The sequence below is a fragment of the Mus pahari genome, chromosome 13, assembly GCF_900095145.1.
Source record: "Mus pahari chromosome 13, PAHARI_EIJ_v1.1, whole genome shotgun sequence".
In the NCBI taxonomy this organism is placed as follows: domain Eukaryota; kingdom Metazoa; phylum Chordata; class Mammalia; order Rodentia; family Muridae; genus Mus; species Mus pahari.
This window is the reverse complement of record NC_034602.1, coordinates 17844511-17863165: the sequence shown is the minus strand read 5'-3', so window position 1 is coordinate 17863165 and position 18655 is coordinate 17844511. Positions and strand designations below refer to the sequence as shown.

Below are 18655 nucleotides of genomic sequence, written 5' to 3'. Positions count from 1 at the left end.
GGAATGTAAATGAGTTTGCAAACAGGGTACCTCAAATATGTATAGCAGGAAAAATGGGATTTACAATTTAGCACATTTAAGAATGCTACTTATGACAATGCAGGGCTAATGACAGAAAAGGTTTCACTAATATACCTGGACTAATAGCACTATTAATGATAGTGTGATGTACCTTTAACAGAAAATTTCTAGAGAAAAAAGCATTGGAGTGATAACTAGAGGGAACCACACTAAGGCCTCCCGGCACAAAGCCTGGACATCAAGTGGCACACTAGCCAGAAAGCCAGTCCTAGGCTCTATACCATGCCCAAGTGCAGCAGATTTCAACGGGGCCCTGAGACCTGTGCACGTTAACTTTAAGGAGCACCACTTTCAAACAGTGAAACAGTGTTAAACATTAACCGTTAACAGTATTAACATTTAACTTGTTAAAACTGAAACTTGCTAGCTCCCTTCAAGACAATAAATAAATATTAATAGCAACCCTCCCTCCTTGCTATAGCTTTAATTTCTGTGGTCTTAGTTACCTGTGGTTAGCCAATACTTGATGTTAAATGCATAATTCCAAAATAAGCAAACTGTCCCTGATTCATAAATAAAATCTCACCACAGATGTAAATGTGGACAGGCTCAGTACTGCCATAGTTTGGATCTAAATGTCTCTCAAAGAACTGCATGTTAAAACAGTTGGCCTCTACCTTGGAGATACAGAAGACAGTTGAAACCTACAAGAAATGGGGCCAATAGGGAGATTTTAGTCCTTGAAGAGCCTCAAATATGCCCTTCTCCTTCTCTTTCCCTATCATTGGCCACCACAAGGTGAACACTTTGCTCTGGGACATACTATTCTACCATGATGTAATGTGTTGCCAGACCCAAAAGAATGGGGACAAGCAACCATGGAAGGAAACCTCTGAATCCCTGAGCTAAAATCGGCATTTCCTCTTTTTCGCTGATTCTTCCCAGAATTTGTTAAACAGCGATAGAAAGCTATCTAACTCAGCTCCTATCAAGCCTCCTCTGGAGGTCTTAGGGTGCACTCCTGTCAATGAGAGGGACCCCTGGGCCTGTGTTTGCCAATCATCCTGAGCTATCCTTCCACTCTTTTTCCATCATTTATTTTCCATTGTCACATTTAGCTACTTTTTTTTCTTAAACGTGTTACAGTTGCTGTGACAAAATGTTTGACCAAAGCAACTGTGAGAGGAAGAATTTATTTTTGGCTTACAGCTTGAGAGGGTAGTATCGTGGCAGAGATGGCATAGTGGAGGGATAGCTCAGTGCTGCAGAAACATGAGGTAGCTGGTTAAATTAACACAAGAAGCAGAGAAAACTCCAGCAGTAACTAGGACTAGACACTACCTGCTACCAGTAACCTACTTCCTTTGTTTGCTGAAGGTTCCACAATCTCCCAATGCAATGGTGCCAGCTGGGTACCATGTCAAACACAGGAGCCTATAGGGAAATACTTCGCATGCTAACTGTAGCTAGTTTCAACCTAAGTTTGGGAAAACAGACCAAGAAAACAGACGGATTCCTCAAACATCTGTTGAATGTTAACAGGAGAGGGTCTTGTCAAAAGCTACCAAGGTATGCCTTGCAATTTTTGCCCCACTTAAGTTCTAAACAACTGCCATGTCCTGGCCATGGCTGGCAAAGGCAAAGAGCTCCTGGACTGGATCCAAAATGGAGAGAAATCATGTGTAGGTGACTTAAAGTCCCATTTATACCATCAGGATTTTCTTTCCTCCCTGCTATCAATATCAAGTTCCAGCCTGAAGCATCCTGAGTTCACCCCGATGCTTCCTGATGCCTGCAGGAAGCTCTCTACAGACTAGGAATGTTCCTGAAGTGAACAGTCCTAAAGCCCCTGCCCCCATAAAGTAAATGTTGATTAGCCCAGTAAATGTTGATTAGCCCCCTCCCAACCTCAACTCACCCTCTCCTTACTCTTTAACTCCCAACAGTCTTAAGGGAACAAAGCCCACTTAGCTGGAAACAAGGAAGGAGAATATTGGGGGAAAAAAAAATCAAATAATCATCTATAGAAGGGGTTCAGGCACTGATGGCTTCAGGAGTGAGGCAAAACATTGGGTTGTGTCCACCTGCATACACAATCCTTGACTGGCAATGGCTTGTAAGTTTAAAACACTACACTTGAACAGCATCTAACATACGCACTCTACAGAGCAAGCCTGTAACTCAGTACACTGTGAAGTGTACCCTTATTTCTCAGCATATCATGGCTGACTAGCGCTCTGTTTGCTGCCTCAGCCAAAGAACACAGGAGAAATCCTAGCATGTTGCTAACCCAGGAAGCAATCAAAATTCATAGTAGGGTTTCTATTGAATGTATGTTGTTTGCATACCATCATAAAGTTGAAAACTCACTGTCAAGACCAGAAATGATAACTATTGTAATTCACTTATGAAGCCATCCAAAAATTTAAATAAAAAAATTGAGTCAAACTATGTCCAGCCATGTACCCTCTATAGTGTATTCTAAGTAATTTGGTGGAAGCTGGAATCCTGGGGCCCAGGTCGACTCCCTTTTTAAAATGGGATGAAATAGAGAACAAGATGGCTCAAACAAAGGAACTCTTGTGACACACTCTCCCAGACTTCCCAGAGTCCAAAGGGCTAAGATTGCTTCCACACCACCCCTCATTTTGCTGCTGTCCCTCTAGTTAGGCAGTAACTCTGCCAGAAGTTGCCAACCTTTTGCCCTAATACCCCAAAGCCCACATGGTTACAAGGCTCAGACCACAGCATCTCTTCTCCAGCTTCATGTCTGTTAGGAACCAGCCATGGGGGGCTGGTGAGATGGTCCATCAAATAAAGGCATTGGCCGTCAAGCACAGCAACCTGGGTTCAATCCCTAGGTCCCCCGTGGTGAAAGAAGAGGACTTACATTGTTTGGTGACCTCTACGCATGGTCTGTGCATGAGCCACCCCCTAAATAAAATGTATAAATTAAAAAAAAAAAAAAGAAAGAATCTCCAAGGGGCCTCACAGTGATGGTAGGTTCCATTTCTGATGCAGCAAGGGCCAAGTGGAGTCTGAAGATGTGGGCTAAGCAGCATGCGCTCCAAGGTCATACCCCTTCCCACCTCTGCCCAATACCCTGCTACCCTGGGTATCATCAGACCCCAGTCCCCCAGGTCTACGATGGCACGTTCACCTGTGCTAACCCAAGAAAGCTTCATAAGGCATTCTTTCTACATCATAAGTATGGAACTGTCTGGTTTTTGTGGGACCACAAAGGTTGAAAGTCAGTGAATTCAGACTGTCGCCTAAATGTCACCTAATTCTAAAATTCAAAAGATGCACTGTTCTCTGAAATTTCCAAAGCCCAGTTCTGGGTGGTAATTAGATGACACCAAGAAGAGTAACTGGTGATGGAAATCCTTAGGAGAGGGTTTAAGAACAAAAATAACTCACATTTTAATTCTACCAATCTGGCTCTACTCCCACCCCCTTCAGACTGGTAGTGAAATTGCCATTAACTCCATCTGCTGCCTTCTTCTAACCGTTAGTACACAATTCTCAACACTGCCAGGCAGGAGCGATAATCCCTGATTTCTAGTCTAGACATGGGGAGGGGCAAGAAGCACAACAGGAATTCAGCCGTAAGTCCACATGGGGAACCTCATACCTATCCCCACAATTAAGTGTGTAGTTGTGTGAAACCCTCGATGGGAAGTGTCACTTACCATCTTGCTTCTCAGGACTGATGAAAAGGAAAAATCTCAATCACCCCAACCCCCAGCCCATCATCTCCCCCATCCTCACCCCACTGGCTGAATATGGGGGGCCTGGGCTAAAAGGTAATGCACAGGACCATTACCAAGTAGCCCACCCCAGCCAACACCACCAAAAGCAAAGAAACAGGGACATGCAGAAAATGAAGGCCGAGGCTGAAGGCCCTGGCTACCAACAGGTCAAAATCCCTGCAGTCATTCACTACATTCCAAATTCAGACAGAACAAAAATGAAAAAACACTCACTTTTTACTCACTGGTCCAGAAATGAAACTATTTGCTAATACAGACAGCAATGTCCCCAGCCAGCAGCTGCCTGGGTGAATGCTCTGTCCAGGCCTCTTATTAATACACTGGCAGTGGCTCCTGCCATCAACAGGAAAATGGCAGCAGTCAAAATGTAAACAGGTGATCTGACTGCTTCTCTGAAGATCTACGTCAATGGGGAAGGAATAGCGGCTATGGTCATGTGGACAATTTGTTGAGCTCAATCAAAAACAGAAATGACGACAGAATCTCTGTCATCCAATTTTAATTAATTGACATTTTCTTTCATTGAAATAAAAGGTTTTATGAATAAAGATTTACGGTGCCAATGTGCATTTATCCCAGGCTCCTATACTAGACTATTCGCCAGTGAGGTTTAAAAGATGACCAGGCCAACCTTAGTATCCTATTTTTAAAGAGAAAAAAGGTTCAGTTACCCCACATGCCCATGTCTGCTTACAGCCCAAGCTGGTTCGCACAACCGCTGTCTACCACTTGGCTGAGAGCAGACGCTACGTCTCCACGTTCCAATTACAGGTCTACGTGGGTACAGTTACTACTTGTTACATAATATCTTAAAAATCGAGATTAAAAATGGTTACATAATTCTATCCTACGGCTATGGTCCACCCAGGCTCGTGCGATCCCGGACTGTAGGCGAGCCGGTAGGCGAGCCGACAAGCGAGCTCCGGCAAGCAAGCGAGCCGACAGCTAGCCGCGCAACAGCATGCCGAGCCCGAGGCCATTCGTGCTCGCGAGCTCGCCAGAGCTGCCCAAGTCCACTTGGATCTTTGCAGATTTCGGGAGGTGAAACCTTTCCAAACGACCACCATGACTTCAGCATATCTTCTCTTACCCCGAGTCCCCCGGAACGTTGAGGATGGCAGAGCCCACCTGCGTACCTGGAGAGCTGGCTAGCACAGACTTCGCCACACGGGGTCGCTGCGTGCGCGCTACCGGGGCCAGCGGACAGCTCCCGAACCCGGCAGCACCCAGCGCGTGGACAGCGCTCGTCATGGACAGCGCTCGGCCCCGCGGCTCGCTCGGGTTCGCCAAGGCTCCGCCCCAGCTAAGGGCCTCCGGCTCAGAAGAAGGGCTCCGGAGCCTAGAAGAGCGTGGAGGCCCAGCAGGCACGCACCGACATGCGGCAACATGCGCTGACACGCAGCAACACGGGCCGACACGCGGCAACACGCGCCAACATACGTGTTACATGCGTCAACACAGGCCGACAGGCGCTAACCCAAACCGACACAGCGAACTAGCTCCTAAGCGAACCAACAGGGCCGTGCCGCTCAGAGACGGATGATCGCGGCAGGCCGGCACGCGCCAACAGAAGCCGGCACGCGCCAACACAGGCCTGCACGCGCTGGCACGCGCCTACGAACCAGCACGCGCTACCATAAACCAGCACGCTCCGGTACAAATCGGCACGCGCCGGCACGCGCCAACGCGAGCCCGGCACGCGCCAACGCGAGCCCAGCACGCGCCAACGCGAGCCCGGCACGCGCCAACACGAGCCCGGCACGCGCCAGCATGCTCCGGAACGCGCCAGCACGCGCCGGCACGCGCCAACACGGCTGACAGGCGCCCACACGCACAGACATATGCAGACACGCGCCGACACGGGCCAACACGCTAAGCGAAGCAACACAGCCTCCCGAATAGCCACCCCAGCAAGGGGGCCAACCTCCCCTCCACCTAAAAAAAAATGCCAGTCTGGACCCACCCCCATTATAGCACAGGTGCTAGGAAGCCTGTCCTGCTGAGCTGGTCCCTGGTCCTCTATCGCTCTTCTCAGCTTCCAGGGAACTGACTGGGCACCCCTGACGACCGGGAGGACGAGGGACGCGGCTGGTCCTTGCGCACTACAGGAACCCTAGGACCAAACCCATGTGACGCAGCCACGCCCCGAGGCCCAGCGGGGGCCCTCTGCTGCCCAATCCCCGGATCCCTGGTTCTCATGGCAACCCTGAAGAACCTCTTGCTCCTAGCTTCTCGTCCTCCCCTCCCCCACCTCCCCCTTCGCTCTGATGGGCAAGAACAGGAACGGCGCCTGCAGCTCTCATGACGCCAAAAGTCCACCATGTCCACTGGCTAAACCACATACAGAGCTCAGAAATGGGTGGTGAATTACACCAGAAACACCATTTTCTTGACCTGCGAGAGGAGGGGAGCTCTGAGTGACCATGGTCAGAGAACCTCAGTATCCAGAATCATTTTCATCTCAAACCCTTCCCCCAAAACGTCAAAGCAGGAACATCAGAAAGGAAAGGCTCCTTTTGGAAGCCAACACAACAAACACCCACCATTCTATCTCGGTGAGAAAGTGTGATGCCATATATAGAATTAGTTAACAAAATAATACTCTATAGCAAGCATCTGCTATGCACTAGCCCTGTCTCTCTCACACATACACACAGGCAGACAGACAGATATCAGACAGCTGCAATAAAGGAAGCAACATATAAGTATTTAAGAGAATAGGAGATACTTGTGATTTTTACACACACACACACACACACACACACACACACTGCTTGTTAGTATCCTTGGGAGATTGGTTCTAGAACCCTACAGGTATCAAAATCTACAGATGCTCAAGTCTGCTCTATAAGATAGATTTTTTTTTTTAACGTACAGCCTATGAGCATCTTCCCATGTACTTTAAACCATCTCTAGACATCCCTAGATTTATAATGTCTGACACAATATAAATGCTTACAAATACTTGCTATAGTACATTATTTCTATATAATGACATGAAAAAAGTCTGAGCATGGTCAACCGAAAAGCAATTTTTCTGAATATTTTTGACTCAGTGTTAACTCAATTAGTGGATGCAGAATCCACAAATACAGAGCATCAAACACATAACACACACACACACACACACACAAACAAACAAACATGTTTACAATAAAGAAAGTAGAAAAGAAGGTTTGGAGAGATTATTTCTGACTCTTACCAAGGTACAGAGCTAGGACGCAGTAGATTTCACACTCTCCTCTAACAGACAGAAACTGTAGATGGCGATAAAAACAGTGGCAGCTACCAGTAGACATCAGATTCTGAAGCGGAGGTACACTACGCAATAATCACATCTGCAAAGGGAGGAGGGAGCTCTGAAAACCCTATCTAGGCACCGTCTGGAGCCAAACAGAAATGTTGCAGTAAGGCAAGTAGGCTGGACTTCAGCTCAGGTCCCTAAGTACCACAGGGGGGGGAAAGAAGATGGAGAAACAAGAAGATGTTCCCTGGGGAGCAGAGGCTTCAAGGTAGTCATGGTATAGAATCCTTTTAACTGTAAAGTCAATCCAACAGAAGCAGGTTTGAGGCTGTTCTGAGTGTGGCATCCAGCAGTGCTAAGCCCAAATCAAGGACAGCAAGCCCTGGTCTGAAAACTTAACTTTGACTCAGTGCTTCTTTAGTGGAGATGCTGGGCAAAGCAAACACCACCGGGGACAAAATGACAGACAGAAGCCAACTTTCAATTGCAAAAGGGAAGGAACACGCTTCAGCTCATGCCTGTGCTTAAAGTACAGTCCAAGGAGAGAAGACCTGGGTTCCAGGGCTGTTTAGTTTGGACAGTCAACTCATATAGGTATCCCTGGGCCCCTCTGCTTGGCTGCTCAATGTTGGGAGTAGGTAGAGGAACTCCTTTGCCTGAACAGGACAACTGCCCTGCAGCTTCCTAGTCTAGAAGAGCAGGTCATATAGGACGAAGCATCAACCCGCCACGCTTCTCTATTAAAAAAAAAAAAAAAAGCAAAGGGGAACAATCTAATGATTACTGAGGGAAGGGGGATCCAGAGAATCCATGCCTGTGCCTTCTAGCATTCTACACACATGGCCAGTTCAGTTGTAATATCAAAGCCAGTGGAGAAGGGGTAACTAACTGACTTATCAAATGCTTAAGAGCTGAAATCAGGGATGAAATTTGAGACTCAGTGGAAGTAAAAAAGAAAAAATCTCAGAAGTGAGAACTACCATTACTACTGTAAACACAGAAAAAGGCAGATCCAAAGCAAGAAGCAGCACTGGAGGTCTTAAGGGATAGTTAGATCTTACCCATCATCAGACGTCTCCAGAAGCAGTGAGGAAAGGCAAGCCATCGGTTCCGGGGTAGAAACAACGGATCTAGTGAACGTTCCCAGACTCCCTTCCCTTCAGAGCTATGGAGAACTCTGAAGATACAGGTATGTGGGTGCCTCACATACTGGGGCAGAGGATCAGTTAAAGCCACCATACTGTGTGTGCTTCACAGGCTACTCAGGCACATGCTTCTGAAGTGGAAGAGCAGGAAGGGTCTCAGGGGTCCCAACATAGCCTCTAAAATGAGACAGAAGACCCTAGCAGGGCAGAAGCCACTCTAGCTTTCCACAGGTAATCTATGGGCAACAGCCTCCATGGGACCTGTCCACCATTTTGTCTACCCATCACTGATCTCAAACGTCTTTAACTACACCCTGGTGACCTACAGTCCATATGGGAACCACTGTCCTGTCTACTCAGTCCCTATAGGCCTCAATGGAGCACTAGCTGGCTGACAGCAAGAGGTACCAATTAGAGAGACAACCTTGGACTCCGGCTTCCCCAGTTTCCTAGTCAGCCCAAGTCAGTGCTGCACAGCTGCTACCCTCAACTCCACTCAGTTTCACAGTAGCTCACTAGGCCCCCTCCTTCCTACCCATCTCTAGGCTCACTTCACTTCCCATTAAGTAGGATGCAAAGAAGCTAAACAAAAACAAATATGTAAATGAGAAGAAACTATGCCGGAAAAGTTCTTTAAATTCTTATTTCTAAATGAGATAATGAGATATTGCACAGTGACCCTAGACTGTTATGTTGTACAAGAAGAATGTTTGCTCTGGGTATAATAATGGGCCAACACAAGTGAACTAGCTAAAACAAATCTATCACTCTGCCATGGGATTTGGCACAGTGGCAGATGCTGGCAAGAGGGGCCATGTAGAAGAGCTGCGTCCACTGAATTCAAATATATCCTGAACGTAAAACATGCCTTGCCTTAATCACTACTGTATAATCTAAGAGGGCTGGTGGCAGAGCTATTGTACAGTATGTATGAAGCCCTGAATTCAACTTCCAATACAACAAATAAAAGAACAAAGAAGTCCTTTAAGGTTAAAAATGAAAATACAAACAAAAGCTAATAGCAAGGTTACAGATAAGACTAAGGATATTATGTAAAACATAAAGCCCCATGACACATATAGAATTGTAAATCAAAACTTTTAATAAGAGATCCGGCGAAGGCTCTAGGTTCAGTTGGTAGAGTACTTACCTCACAGGAGTGAAGATCAAGTGTAGAAGGCTAAAAAACCAAAATAAGTAATACCACTCTTGGAAAATAAAGGAATTAAAAGAATTGATTCAATTACCCAAGACTTGGAAAAAAATTGCTTCTTGCTTGAAAGAGTCCTCAACTTACCCTGTTGATTTCACCAGATCACAGCTCCAAAAGAATTCAGCACACAAAATGAGAATCCCTAAAAGTTTCCAGACACAACAAAACAGAACCAAACCCCCACCATCCCCCAAAACAAACACTTTGGTATTCTTTCTTTCATTCAAAAAAAAATTAAAAATTAAATGAGCTTCATTCTTAGCTCTTGGCTTCCCTAAGTCAGTAGCTGGGCTCAACCCTTTGAGGGAAAACTAACTGAAATTTAGTTTTAGAAAGGAATTCAACAAATGAGGCTAGAATGAGGATATTTCACACATACAAGGCTCCTCTTCTGAGAAAAGCTGATGTAGACTGCTCTCCACCATATTCCAGATTTGATAAACCAAGAAATTAAAAAAAAAATTGTGGGACCCATGAGAAAATCAAAGGCCACATTAAGGATGATGCAGAAGGAAGACACAGAATTGTCCATGCACAATGTGTGGGGAGTCTCCAGTGATTGTAGGCATGGCCAAGGGTACCTAAAAGATTGCTTGCAAACAAACAAACAAAAAATGAAACAAAAGACCTGAGAGATTATCAAATGTATCTAAAGGTATGATCTGTGTCTGTTTGGGGGCAGTAGACAACATAAAAACACCTAGGCAAAAAAAAAAAAAAAAGAAGAAGAAGAAGAAGAAGGAAAGAAAGAAAAAAAGAAAAAAAAAAGAACCCCTCCCACCCTGTCCCCCCAAAAAGCCTACAGCAAAAAGTATAATGTCCTGTGAGTTTAGGACAAAGTATCGACCATAAACTACACTGCCAGAGATGTGAGTGGCACTTATGGGACTGTCCCCACTCTGCACATGCCTTATCTGGCCAAAAGAAACAAAGTACTCAGGACAGAACTACGAGGCAAATCTTCACCTTCTACAGTAAGAGAAACTGTAAAAAACCTCAGCTCCAGGGGGGAGACAGGATTTGGGGGCAGGGGTAGATCACAAGGGAGCTCTATGTATTATTTAGCCTCTGTTTATGGAGGTAAATGTGAGGGACTGCAGCTAAGTCTAGTTTTTTTTTGAAAAACAATTTTACTTTGTTGAACCTACTAATGGTGTATGTATCATTCTGATTAAAAGAAGAAAAAAAACCCCACCACCAATAACAACCCCAAACCAAACAAAGAACCCCCTGCCTTCTCTGATCTGGTAACTGAGGAACTGAGCCTGTGTCCCTCCACACAGTAATCCAGAGAGCCAGGGGACAGCGCCCCAGCCTGTGTGCACTTGCAGCCCTGCAGGCTACGAATCAAGAGAGAAGGGCCAGGCACAACCTGATCCCTAGGGATGGTCCAACAAGGAAGGGAGGCACTCCTTTTCTCACCTTCTCCCTCCTCATGTGCTCAGTCATCACAATGAGGAGGTGCACAGCAGGGTGCATAGTGTTCCCATCTCTCTAGGAACATTCTGGAGTGGTTTCTGTAAGATCCACACAATTTTCATCGAAAGAGAGCAAGCAGCTCCCTAGAACTGGCAACCAGCAGGCTCTCAGGGCAAAGTACACCACAGGCTGTGCTGACCCAATAGATGCCAAGGTGGAAAGAAAGGCTCTCTAGGCTTTGGATGAAGCCAGCCTATAGAGACACTCAGAAGACTCCCAACTCACCTGGCTCTGCCTCCTACCCAATACCCCAACACAAAGACCTTCTTAGTAGCAGTCCTCCTAAGCAGGCCCCAGATTCAGTGCAGGGCATTGTCCTCAGGCATGAGGCTCCTGTGCAAACATCTAAATTTAAAAGTAGCTCTACTCATAGTAGCTTTTGGTTATTATGAGTTTCCTGGAGCAGAGACTCCCAAAACTCCTTTTAGGAGCAGAAACTCATATAAAAGTTTTAAATTTGGTAGACGGGGGATTATTTATTTGGTTAGTTTTGGATTTTAGATTACTTATACACCGATGAGCTATGAGATATGTTAGGAATGAGACACAAGTCTACACATAAAATGCATCTGTTTTTTTATATACTATGTACACACAGTCTGAAGATAATTTTATATAACACTTTTAGTAATGTTGTGCCTTAGTAATAACTTTCATAGGGTAGGAATGAATGTCCACTTATTACAATATTAAGTTGCCATTCAAAAACATTCAGATATGTGATTTCTGATTTTTAGATTATAGATGGTCAAACAGTATTACATATAAAGGCTTTTATACTGAAGTATATCTTACTTGTAAACTTACCTGTGAACTCCCAGGGACGATACCTTAAAATATTAAGGTTAAGATCTAGGACTATAGCTCCACAATGAACACCTTTTTAATGAGTACAAAGTTCTGAGTTTGATCCCCAGCTCTTTGAGAGAAAGAGAAAAAAATAAGCAAGCCAATGTCCCAACAAATATCAAAAGTGAAGGCAGTATGTAGTTAAGTCATCTTCCAGTTCATGGCTGTTGGCTTCCATAGGACAGGAGGAAAGGTAGGAAGGACCTGCAGGTAATCCAGCATGGTTTTCCTATTGTCAGAAGTTTACAGAGCCACCAGAGAGCATGCTTGATCACACTGGATCAGCCAGGCAGACTCCACTCTGCAGCTCTACCTGCTCTGGAGGTGCAAGTGGGAATCCCAGGCCTCCAACTGAGCGTGGTGACAAAGATGGCAGGGTGATAAGGACCAACAGGGGCTCTTTCTCTGCCATGTGCTTTAGGAGTGCCTTGTTAATGGCAGTTACTCAGGCCTAATTACTTGGCTCTAAACCCTGCAAGGAAGTCAGTGAGGGGTGGGGCTGCCCACCAGCACAGCCGTGGAATGAGGCTGCAGCCACTCCCTGGGGGACATGGTCAGCATGTCCAGGATAAGTGTACGTGCGCATTTCAGTCCCGGCTGGGATAAAAGCCTCTATGGAGTCCAGACACAAATCTTTAGAGTCTGAAGACAAATATTAAAGGCTTCCTATGCCTGCAAACCAGAGACCCCTTTATATATACCAACTGTCTGCCCATCTGAGCTTGTATCTTGTGAGTTTATGCTATCCCACAAACTTCTATTCTACAAAGGGGGTGAGTTAACTTGCTCATACTCAGAACTGTAGTGACTTGTAGACCCAAGAGACAAAGGAACTGCTTGGTCAAGCAAATCATAAAGGAAATGCCATGGTGGGAAAGGCAATTCCTCTAAGTATATATTCCTATTGCCCCAGTAGATGTGAGCAACAAGCAGTCCTGCTTGGCCAGGCTCAGATCAAGTAACAAGCAACTCTAATTTAGGATCTGAACAATCAAGAAAAAAAAAAAAAACTTTCCAAAATCCAGTGAGAAGTAAATGGCTAAAATTAAAGAATACTCTACCACAGGGGGGGAAATAAAGAAAACCTCTTATTGCCCACCTCCAGAGCAGAAACCAGAGGCACCCATCGCTCGCTCTCTCAGATGCTTTTTTTGATAACTCTAGAAAATGGTTTGTGGTTGATATCTCAAAGGACAGTCATGACATTTTCACTCCATTTTTATAAACAAGCTTTCAATCTGCCTTTTCATTAGCACACAAACCCTGAAGAGTCTACCCCACGTCCCAAAGCTCCTATTTGCCAGTTCTCCAAGGTAAATTGACTGCCTCAAAATTTCCCCATATTCTTCCACATTTCTGAACTTCTTAATAAGAAATTAATGACTGCGGTATCAGTGTTTGTAGGATGCAGCCAAAACAGTGCTTACAGGGACACACCTAGCTTTAAATCCCTGTATTAAAAACATGAGGTTTAAAAAATCTGTGCTCTAAGATTTTTATCTAATAAATTTTTAAGAAATAAAAAAAAAATTTCCTACAGCTTTAGGATGAAACTGAAGGCACAACAGATGTCTTTGTTGAAGCGAAGTTCAGTTTCTAAACACTGTAAAGTCTGTGACTTCGATGGAACACTGAAATCAAAAAGCCAAAAGAGGAGGAAAAATAAACTTCTACAGGCAAGTAAAAAATAACATGGTGGGTAAAAACCCAAAAAGAAGAAAAAAAAGAAAAAGAAAAAAAAAAGGGAAAAAATGGACTCCCCCACCCCCAAATCAAAAACAGCTTCACTAACGGAAAAGATTTAAATTTGAACATGTGACCAACCACCTAAATGAAAAGCAAGTAATATTTTCTCCTTTCAAAGCTCTATACTGCTGTGGGTTTTTGTGAGGGGAATTTTTGCAGGGAGGAGGATTTGGTGCTGGAGTTAGAGCCAAGGCCTCATCATAGCTCTACACTGAGCTGCTTCATCTGCCCTCCATGTTGTTTTAACGGACTGAGAAACAGACACTGGATTATGTACAGGCTCCCCTCCTATGAAGGTGCCAGCACTGAAATGTCGGGCGGGCGGTTAGCACTGAGTCTCCATAGATGGACAATTGCCCCCAGAGTAAGCAAATAGGTTTTCCAAATTATACCATTTATAAAATACTTTTTTTTTTAAAAAGATACATAATCAAGAATTTGTACAGCTCTAAAATGAGCTAAAGGAACATGGATGTCTTGGTTCAACCAAAGTTTGGCTTCGAAACACTGTAAAGCCTCTGACCCAGCGGGTTCAGCAACACCTTAGATAAAGTTTGAGCTGGATCTTTGGTTCTGATTTTGCTCTTCTTGCCCAGTGGAGGCTAACTGGAGAGTCAGAGCTGCTCTGGCTCCCAACCATAGCAGTAACCACCATACAAAGTCCCAGACAATTAGCCACCAAAAATCTGCCCTGCTTTCTGGTTCCCTAGTCCACCTACAAAATCCACTTTGACCAACCCAATATTGCCTCACAAGCAATACAGGCCAAGTAATGTGCAGTAGGTGATTTAGGGGCCACACAACATTTTAATTTTAATTATAATGAACAAAGTTACCATATCAAACTCATGATTTCATGAACATTGAAGTTTCTTCTCAAAATAAATGAGTATGTAAGTATAAAAAAAAGAAGAAAAAAAACCCAGTGATAATTGCTTGGTCTACGTGGCATTAATCTTGGAGGGCTGGAAGCGACTGGTCTAAGAAACCAGGCCCCATCCTCCATTTGCTCTGCTGTGTGTCGGGCAGGGTGTCCCTCCTCCACACCATTTCTTGTAGAAGTGGACGTGCTTTTGCAGACGTGTAAAGCTCGGGAGGTCTCCCGCGAGCTTTGTCCTTTGTTAGCTGGTACGGCCCGAGGCATACCAGTTAACCTCCTGAGCCTTGGCTTCCAGACCTGTGAAATGGGGACCGTGGGAGCCACAAAGTGGATAAAAAGCAACAGGGCTTTTAAAAGTGCCTTGTAAACTGCAAAATGCTACCTAAGTATCAGTGGCTACACTTCTCAGTTACGGCAATGCCTGCTGGGCTGCAACTCCGTCTGTCCTCAAATTCCCTCCCTGTAATGTGGGGACTGGCCCGTGCCAGTCTTTCAAATGTTCACAGCAAAACTCAAAAAAAGTATGTTCACTAATCTTAAAGTTTTGATTTTTTTTTTTAAGACAAAAATTTGGTAGGCAAGACTCATTCCTGGGAGCACATTTGATCGCAGCACTCTTGGTGATGTACTCTAAGACTCCCTCATCCATTGCCTTACACAATTCCCTCAGCTGCAGAAATCCAGAACTCGAGGTCCACTTCTGTAAAATAGGAACCTCACTAAAATATTAGCCTTAGTCTGTGCCCGCAGGGGTGTGGGGGGGGATGTTAACGACTGGAGTTCTGGTAAAGCAGGGCGCAACGTTAAATTGAACACCATTTCTGAAACTCAGGGGCTCCAAATGGCTGAATCAGCATTTTCTGAAACAAAGTCTTCTGGGCCTGGCCTTTTAAACAGCCGCAAAGGGAAAGTTGTGCAATAACACATATTTACTCACTAATGCTACTTGTTTTGGATTTTTTTCTTTGCATCTCTTGAATGAAACAGTTACAAGAAAAGAGTTTTTCAAAAAACATCCTAAAGAACCAAAGCCTTGTAAAAATCACCTGTGGCTCTCCTACTTTTCGGTCAAAGCAAATGAAAAGAAGTTCGCGGGGTTTCTTCCAACGCCAAGAAAAGACAAATACATTTTTTTTTAAAAAAGTGAAGAATACCCTAATTTTCATAACGCACATGCCTCAGGCCCTCGCCAGGCAGGCGTTTGGAGAGTCAATCAGCAAAGGCAGAGAGTTGCATCAGAAATTTCCTTCTGCAAACGGTACCGCTCTTATCACGTTTCCACCGCTGGCGGGCTGCTAGTTCGCGAGCCCTCAAACTTGGTGTTAGGCCCCAGCGACGGGTAGCGGGGCCACTAACAGACCCGAAGAAAGAAAGGGGTGGGGGTTGGAGAGCGGGGGGGGGGGGGGGACGGATCTTCGGGCCGCGGCCCGGGCCGCTCTCGCTTGGGACTTGGGAGTGTCTGGCACCGCTGCCCGGTCCGCCTGGCGCGCGCGCCGAGGCCCGGGGCGCAGCGGGAGCACCCGCTCCTCCGGTGACCCCCGGGCGCCCACCCTCCTCAAGGGCGGTGGCCCCCGAAAGCGCGGCCGTGACCGCAGCCCCCGCCTGAGCCCCCGGAGCCCTCGCCGTCGGACAAGACGGCTCAAGAATGTGCCGCCCCGGGGCCCCGCGCCTCCCCCCCCCCCGTGGGCTGGAGCGCAAGGGAGAGCTTTGCGGGGCGCCGCAACCGCGCGCCCGCCGCCCCGTCCCGCCATCCCGTGCCGCCCCGCAGCGGGCCCGGGGCGCCGCAGCCCCCCGAGGCGACGCCCTTCCGCCCGCCGCGCCTCGCGGGGCCCCGCGTCCCGATCGCGGGCGGCCCCGAGCACAGACAATGACGGCGCGGGGAGCCGCCTGGCCGCCGGGCCCCGCGAGGCGCGGACCACAAAAGTAACTTGCCGCCGCTCCCCGCCCAACTCCTACCTGACGTGCAGCTCCTCGTCGCCTCCGCGTGGCCGCTGGCCACACGTTGCACGAGTCACAACGGAGAAAAGCCGAAGGCAAAGACGGACACTGGACGGTCCCAGTCGCCGTGCGTGAGACGGTGCGCGGAAACTTCGTGCTCCCGTGGGTCTCGGAACGCGAATCCCGCCCGCCACTGGTCGCAGCGCCCTTCCCTTCCTGCCGCCTCCCCGCACCCCACCCCCTCGATGGGCTTTAAACTCTCCGGGCCCCGCCCGCCCTCCCCGCCTCCGCCGCCGCCTCCGCCTCCTCCTCCCCCGGCCGCTTTTCCTGCTCCTCCTCCCGCCGCCGCCCGGACCGCTCGGCGGCCGCCAGCGCGGGAGGAGCCGCGGCCTGGGCGCAGGGCGTGGCGCGGGGGGCGCGGGCTCGCGGGGTTGGCGTGGCACGATGCTCTCCCGCCCGGGCGGGAGCGCGCCCACCATGCTTGCAGCGCGCGGGACCCCCGGCGCCACGCCACCGCCCCGGTGCGCGGCCGCGCCGGCGGAAGACCGACCGGACCTGTCCCGAGGGCCATTCGGAAGGGAATTGTTCGAAACTCAGAAAGTACTCCCCAACCGCACAGTTCAAACTCTTCCTGGGCTGCGGCCGCCCGACACCGTCGTGGGCAGCCCCGGGCCCGGATAAGGAAACTCGGGCTTGCTCACGGCGGGTCGGGTCCGAGCCTCACCTTTCTCAGCCTCAGTTTCGCCAGCTGCGTGTGAGTAGCCGAAGGAGGGAAGCCTGAGAGGCCCTTCATTGTTTCCTTGAGGCAGCCGAGCAAGCCTCATGTCCTTTACCTCTGAAGTGGGGCCCTCCTGAAAGTAAAGCCCAGACGGGCCGTGCCCGGTTTCTAAAGTGACCCACGAAAAGGCAACGGGCTAATGTGATCGGCCCCTTCGAAATAATTCTTAATGTCTATGTTGTGTCGCTTTTCTAGTACAGATAGGCTACCAATAATTACACCTTTTTCCTGAGTTTCGGCTTTGTAAAAGCAGCCCCGACCGTAAATCACCGTAGTTGAGAAGACACGTGGTGTGAAACACTCGTGAGTTCTCCTTCTCCCTCACTCAGGCCTCTGAGGTTTGTTCCTAGAACAACTGTAGAAAGTAGAGAGTCTGAGTCTAAAAAGAAACTTCTTAAAAGTAACTTCTAGAAGGTGGAGAAGCTGGGAGTGGGCTCACAGCAAGGCAAGGATTTGAAAGCTGTGCTGTGTGCATTGTCCGACGCTCTTTTTGAGCACGGCTCGGGGCTCGGTACCTCTTGCTTCTAACAGTGGTTTTTTCCGACCTCAGATTGATGTAATCAATGAAAAGTTTTTCTTTTCCTATAACTGAACACTCACTCTTATTTCTGGCCGTTGGTCCAGACTCAGAAACCTACAAGGTGAAAATCCAGAGAAAAGGATGTGAGTAAGTCTTAGATTCCCGGGGAAAGGAACACAAGAAGTCTTTTGTAGACAAAGGACTCAAAAGCGAACCGAAGCAGAGAAAACTGGGCTAACTTTTCCCAACTTGATTCGCTTCAAACTTTTCAGTTTTCCTGCAGGGTCTCACCAAAGATCCATACTGCACCAGACACAAAGCCTGTCCGGTCAGAGAACTTTTACAGATGTTTGAAAGTTTCTACATACTTTCGCAATACTTCTTCCCCCCTGAATCGATTTGTTGGTAAGTTCCAAACAGTGTGGACCCTTCAGCCCTCTACATATTGATGTTGCCTTTCCAAACATGGAGATGTTTTCTTATATAACAACCACATACCTTTCAAATCCACAGATTTATATTGGTACGAAACATGTATTTGATTTAGGTTTAAATTTTTTCCCCAGTTTATCTGATAATTTAGAGCATTGCTTTTTCTTACAAGACCAGTCTAGGTGGAAAGTTTAGTCTGTGTTTTTCAGGCATTACTACTAACTAGAATGGTATGGAGATAAATGCCAAGTATTTTCTTGATGTCAAAGCCCTGGACAGGCCCTCACCCCCAAATTTCCTGGATCCCTGTAGTCCCACACAGCAGCGTTCTGAACAAAGGTTTTGGCCTTTTTCTTGCTGTAGCATTAGGGTTACAGTTAGCTCCAGTGTCGAGGGGGGGCCTGGCCAGTTCTGTGTGCAGACTGAGCAGTCTACACTACTTCCATCTCATATCCAGACTCCCAGCGCCCCCTGCCCACACATTCCCCAGCAGAGGTATTACAGATGCACACATGGTAAGGTTAGCAGTGTATAAATGAGCCCGGAGAACCCAGCCTCCTGGGCAAGACAGGACGGCTTTGTAGCTCACAAACTTCCCAAAGGAGTAATCTATGAACTAGACTTGGGCGTTAAGGCA

At 47.2% G+C, this 18655-nt stretch overlaps 1 protein-coding gene across 2 annotated transcripts in view; it reads right to left on the bottom strand.

The window, feature by feature from the left end:
• Grb10 (growth factor receptor bound protein 10) overlaps window positions 1-16536 on the bottom strand; it is a 107538-nt gene extending 91002 nt beyond the window's left edge. Inside the window, exon 1 of one of the 2 annotated variants that reach the window (XM_021211301.1) lies at window positions 16307-16536. Coding sequence is in view for 1 of the 2 variants with exons in the window: in XM_029544995.1 (XP_029400855.1) it covers window positions 5758-5763 (6 nt within the window). In the remaining variant the exon portion in view is untranslated. Of the gene's footprint in view, window positions 1-5757; window positions 5856-16306 lie in introns of those variants that run through there. The other variant, XM_029544995.1, reaches the window with a different exon arrangement.
• Window positions 16537-18655: the final 2119 nt, after the last annotated feature.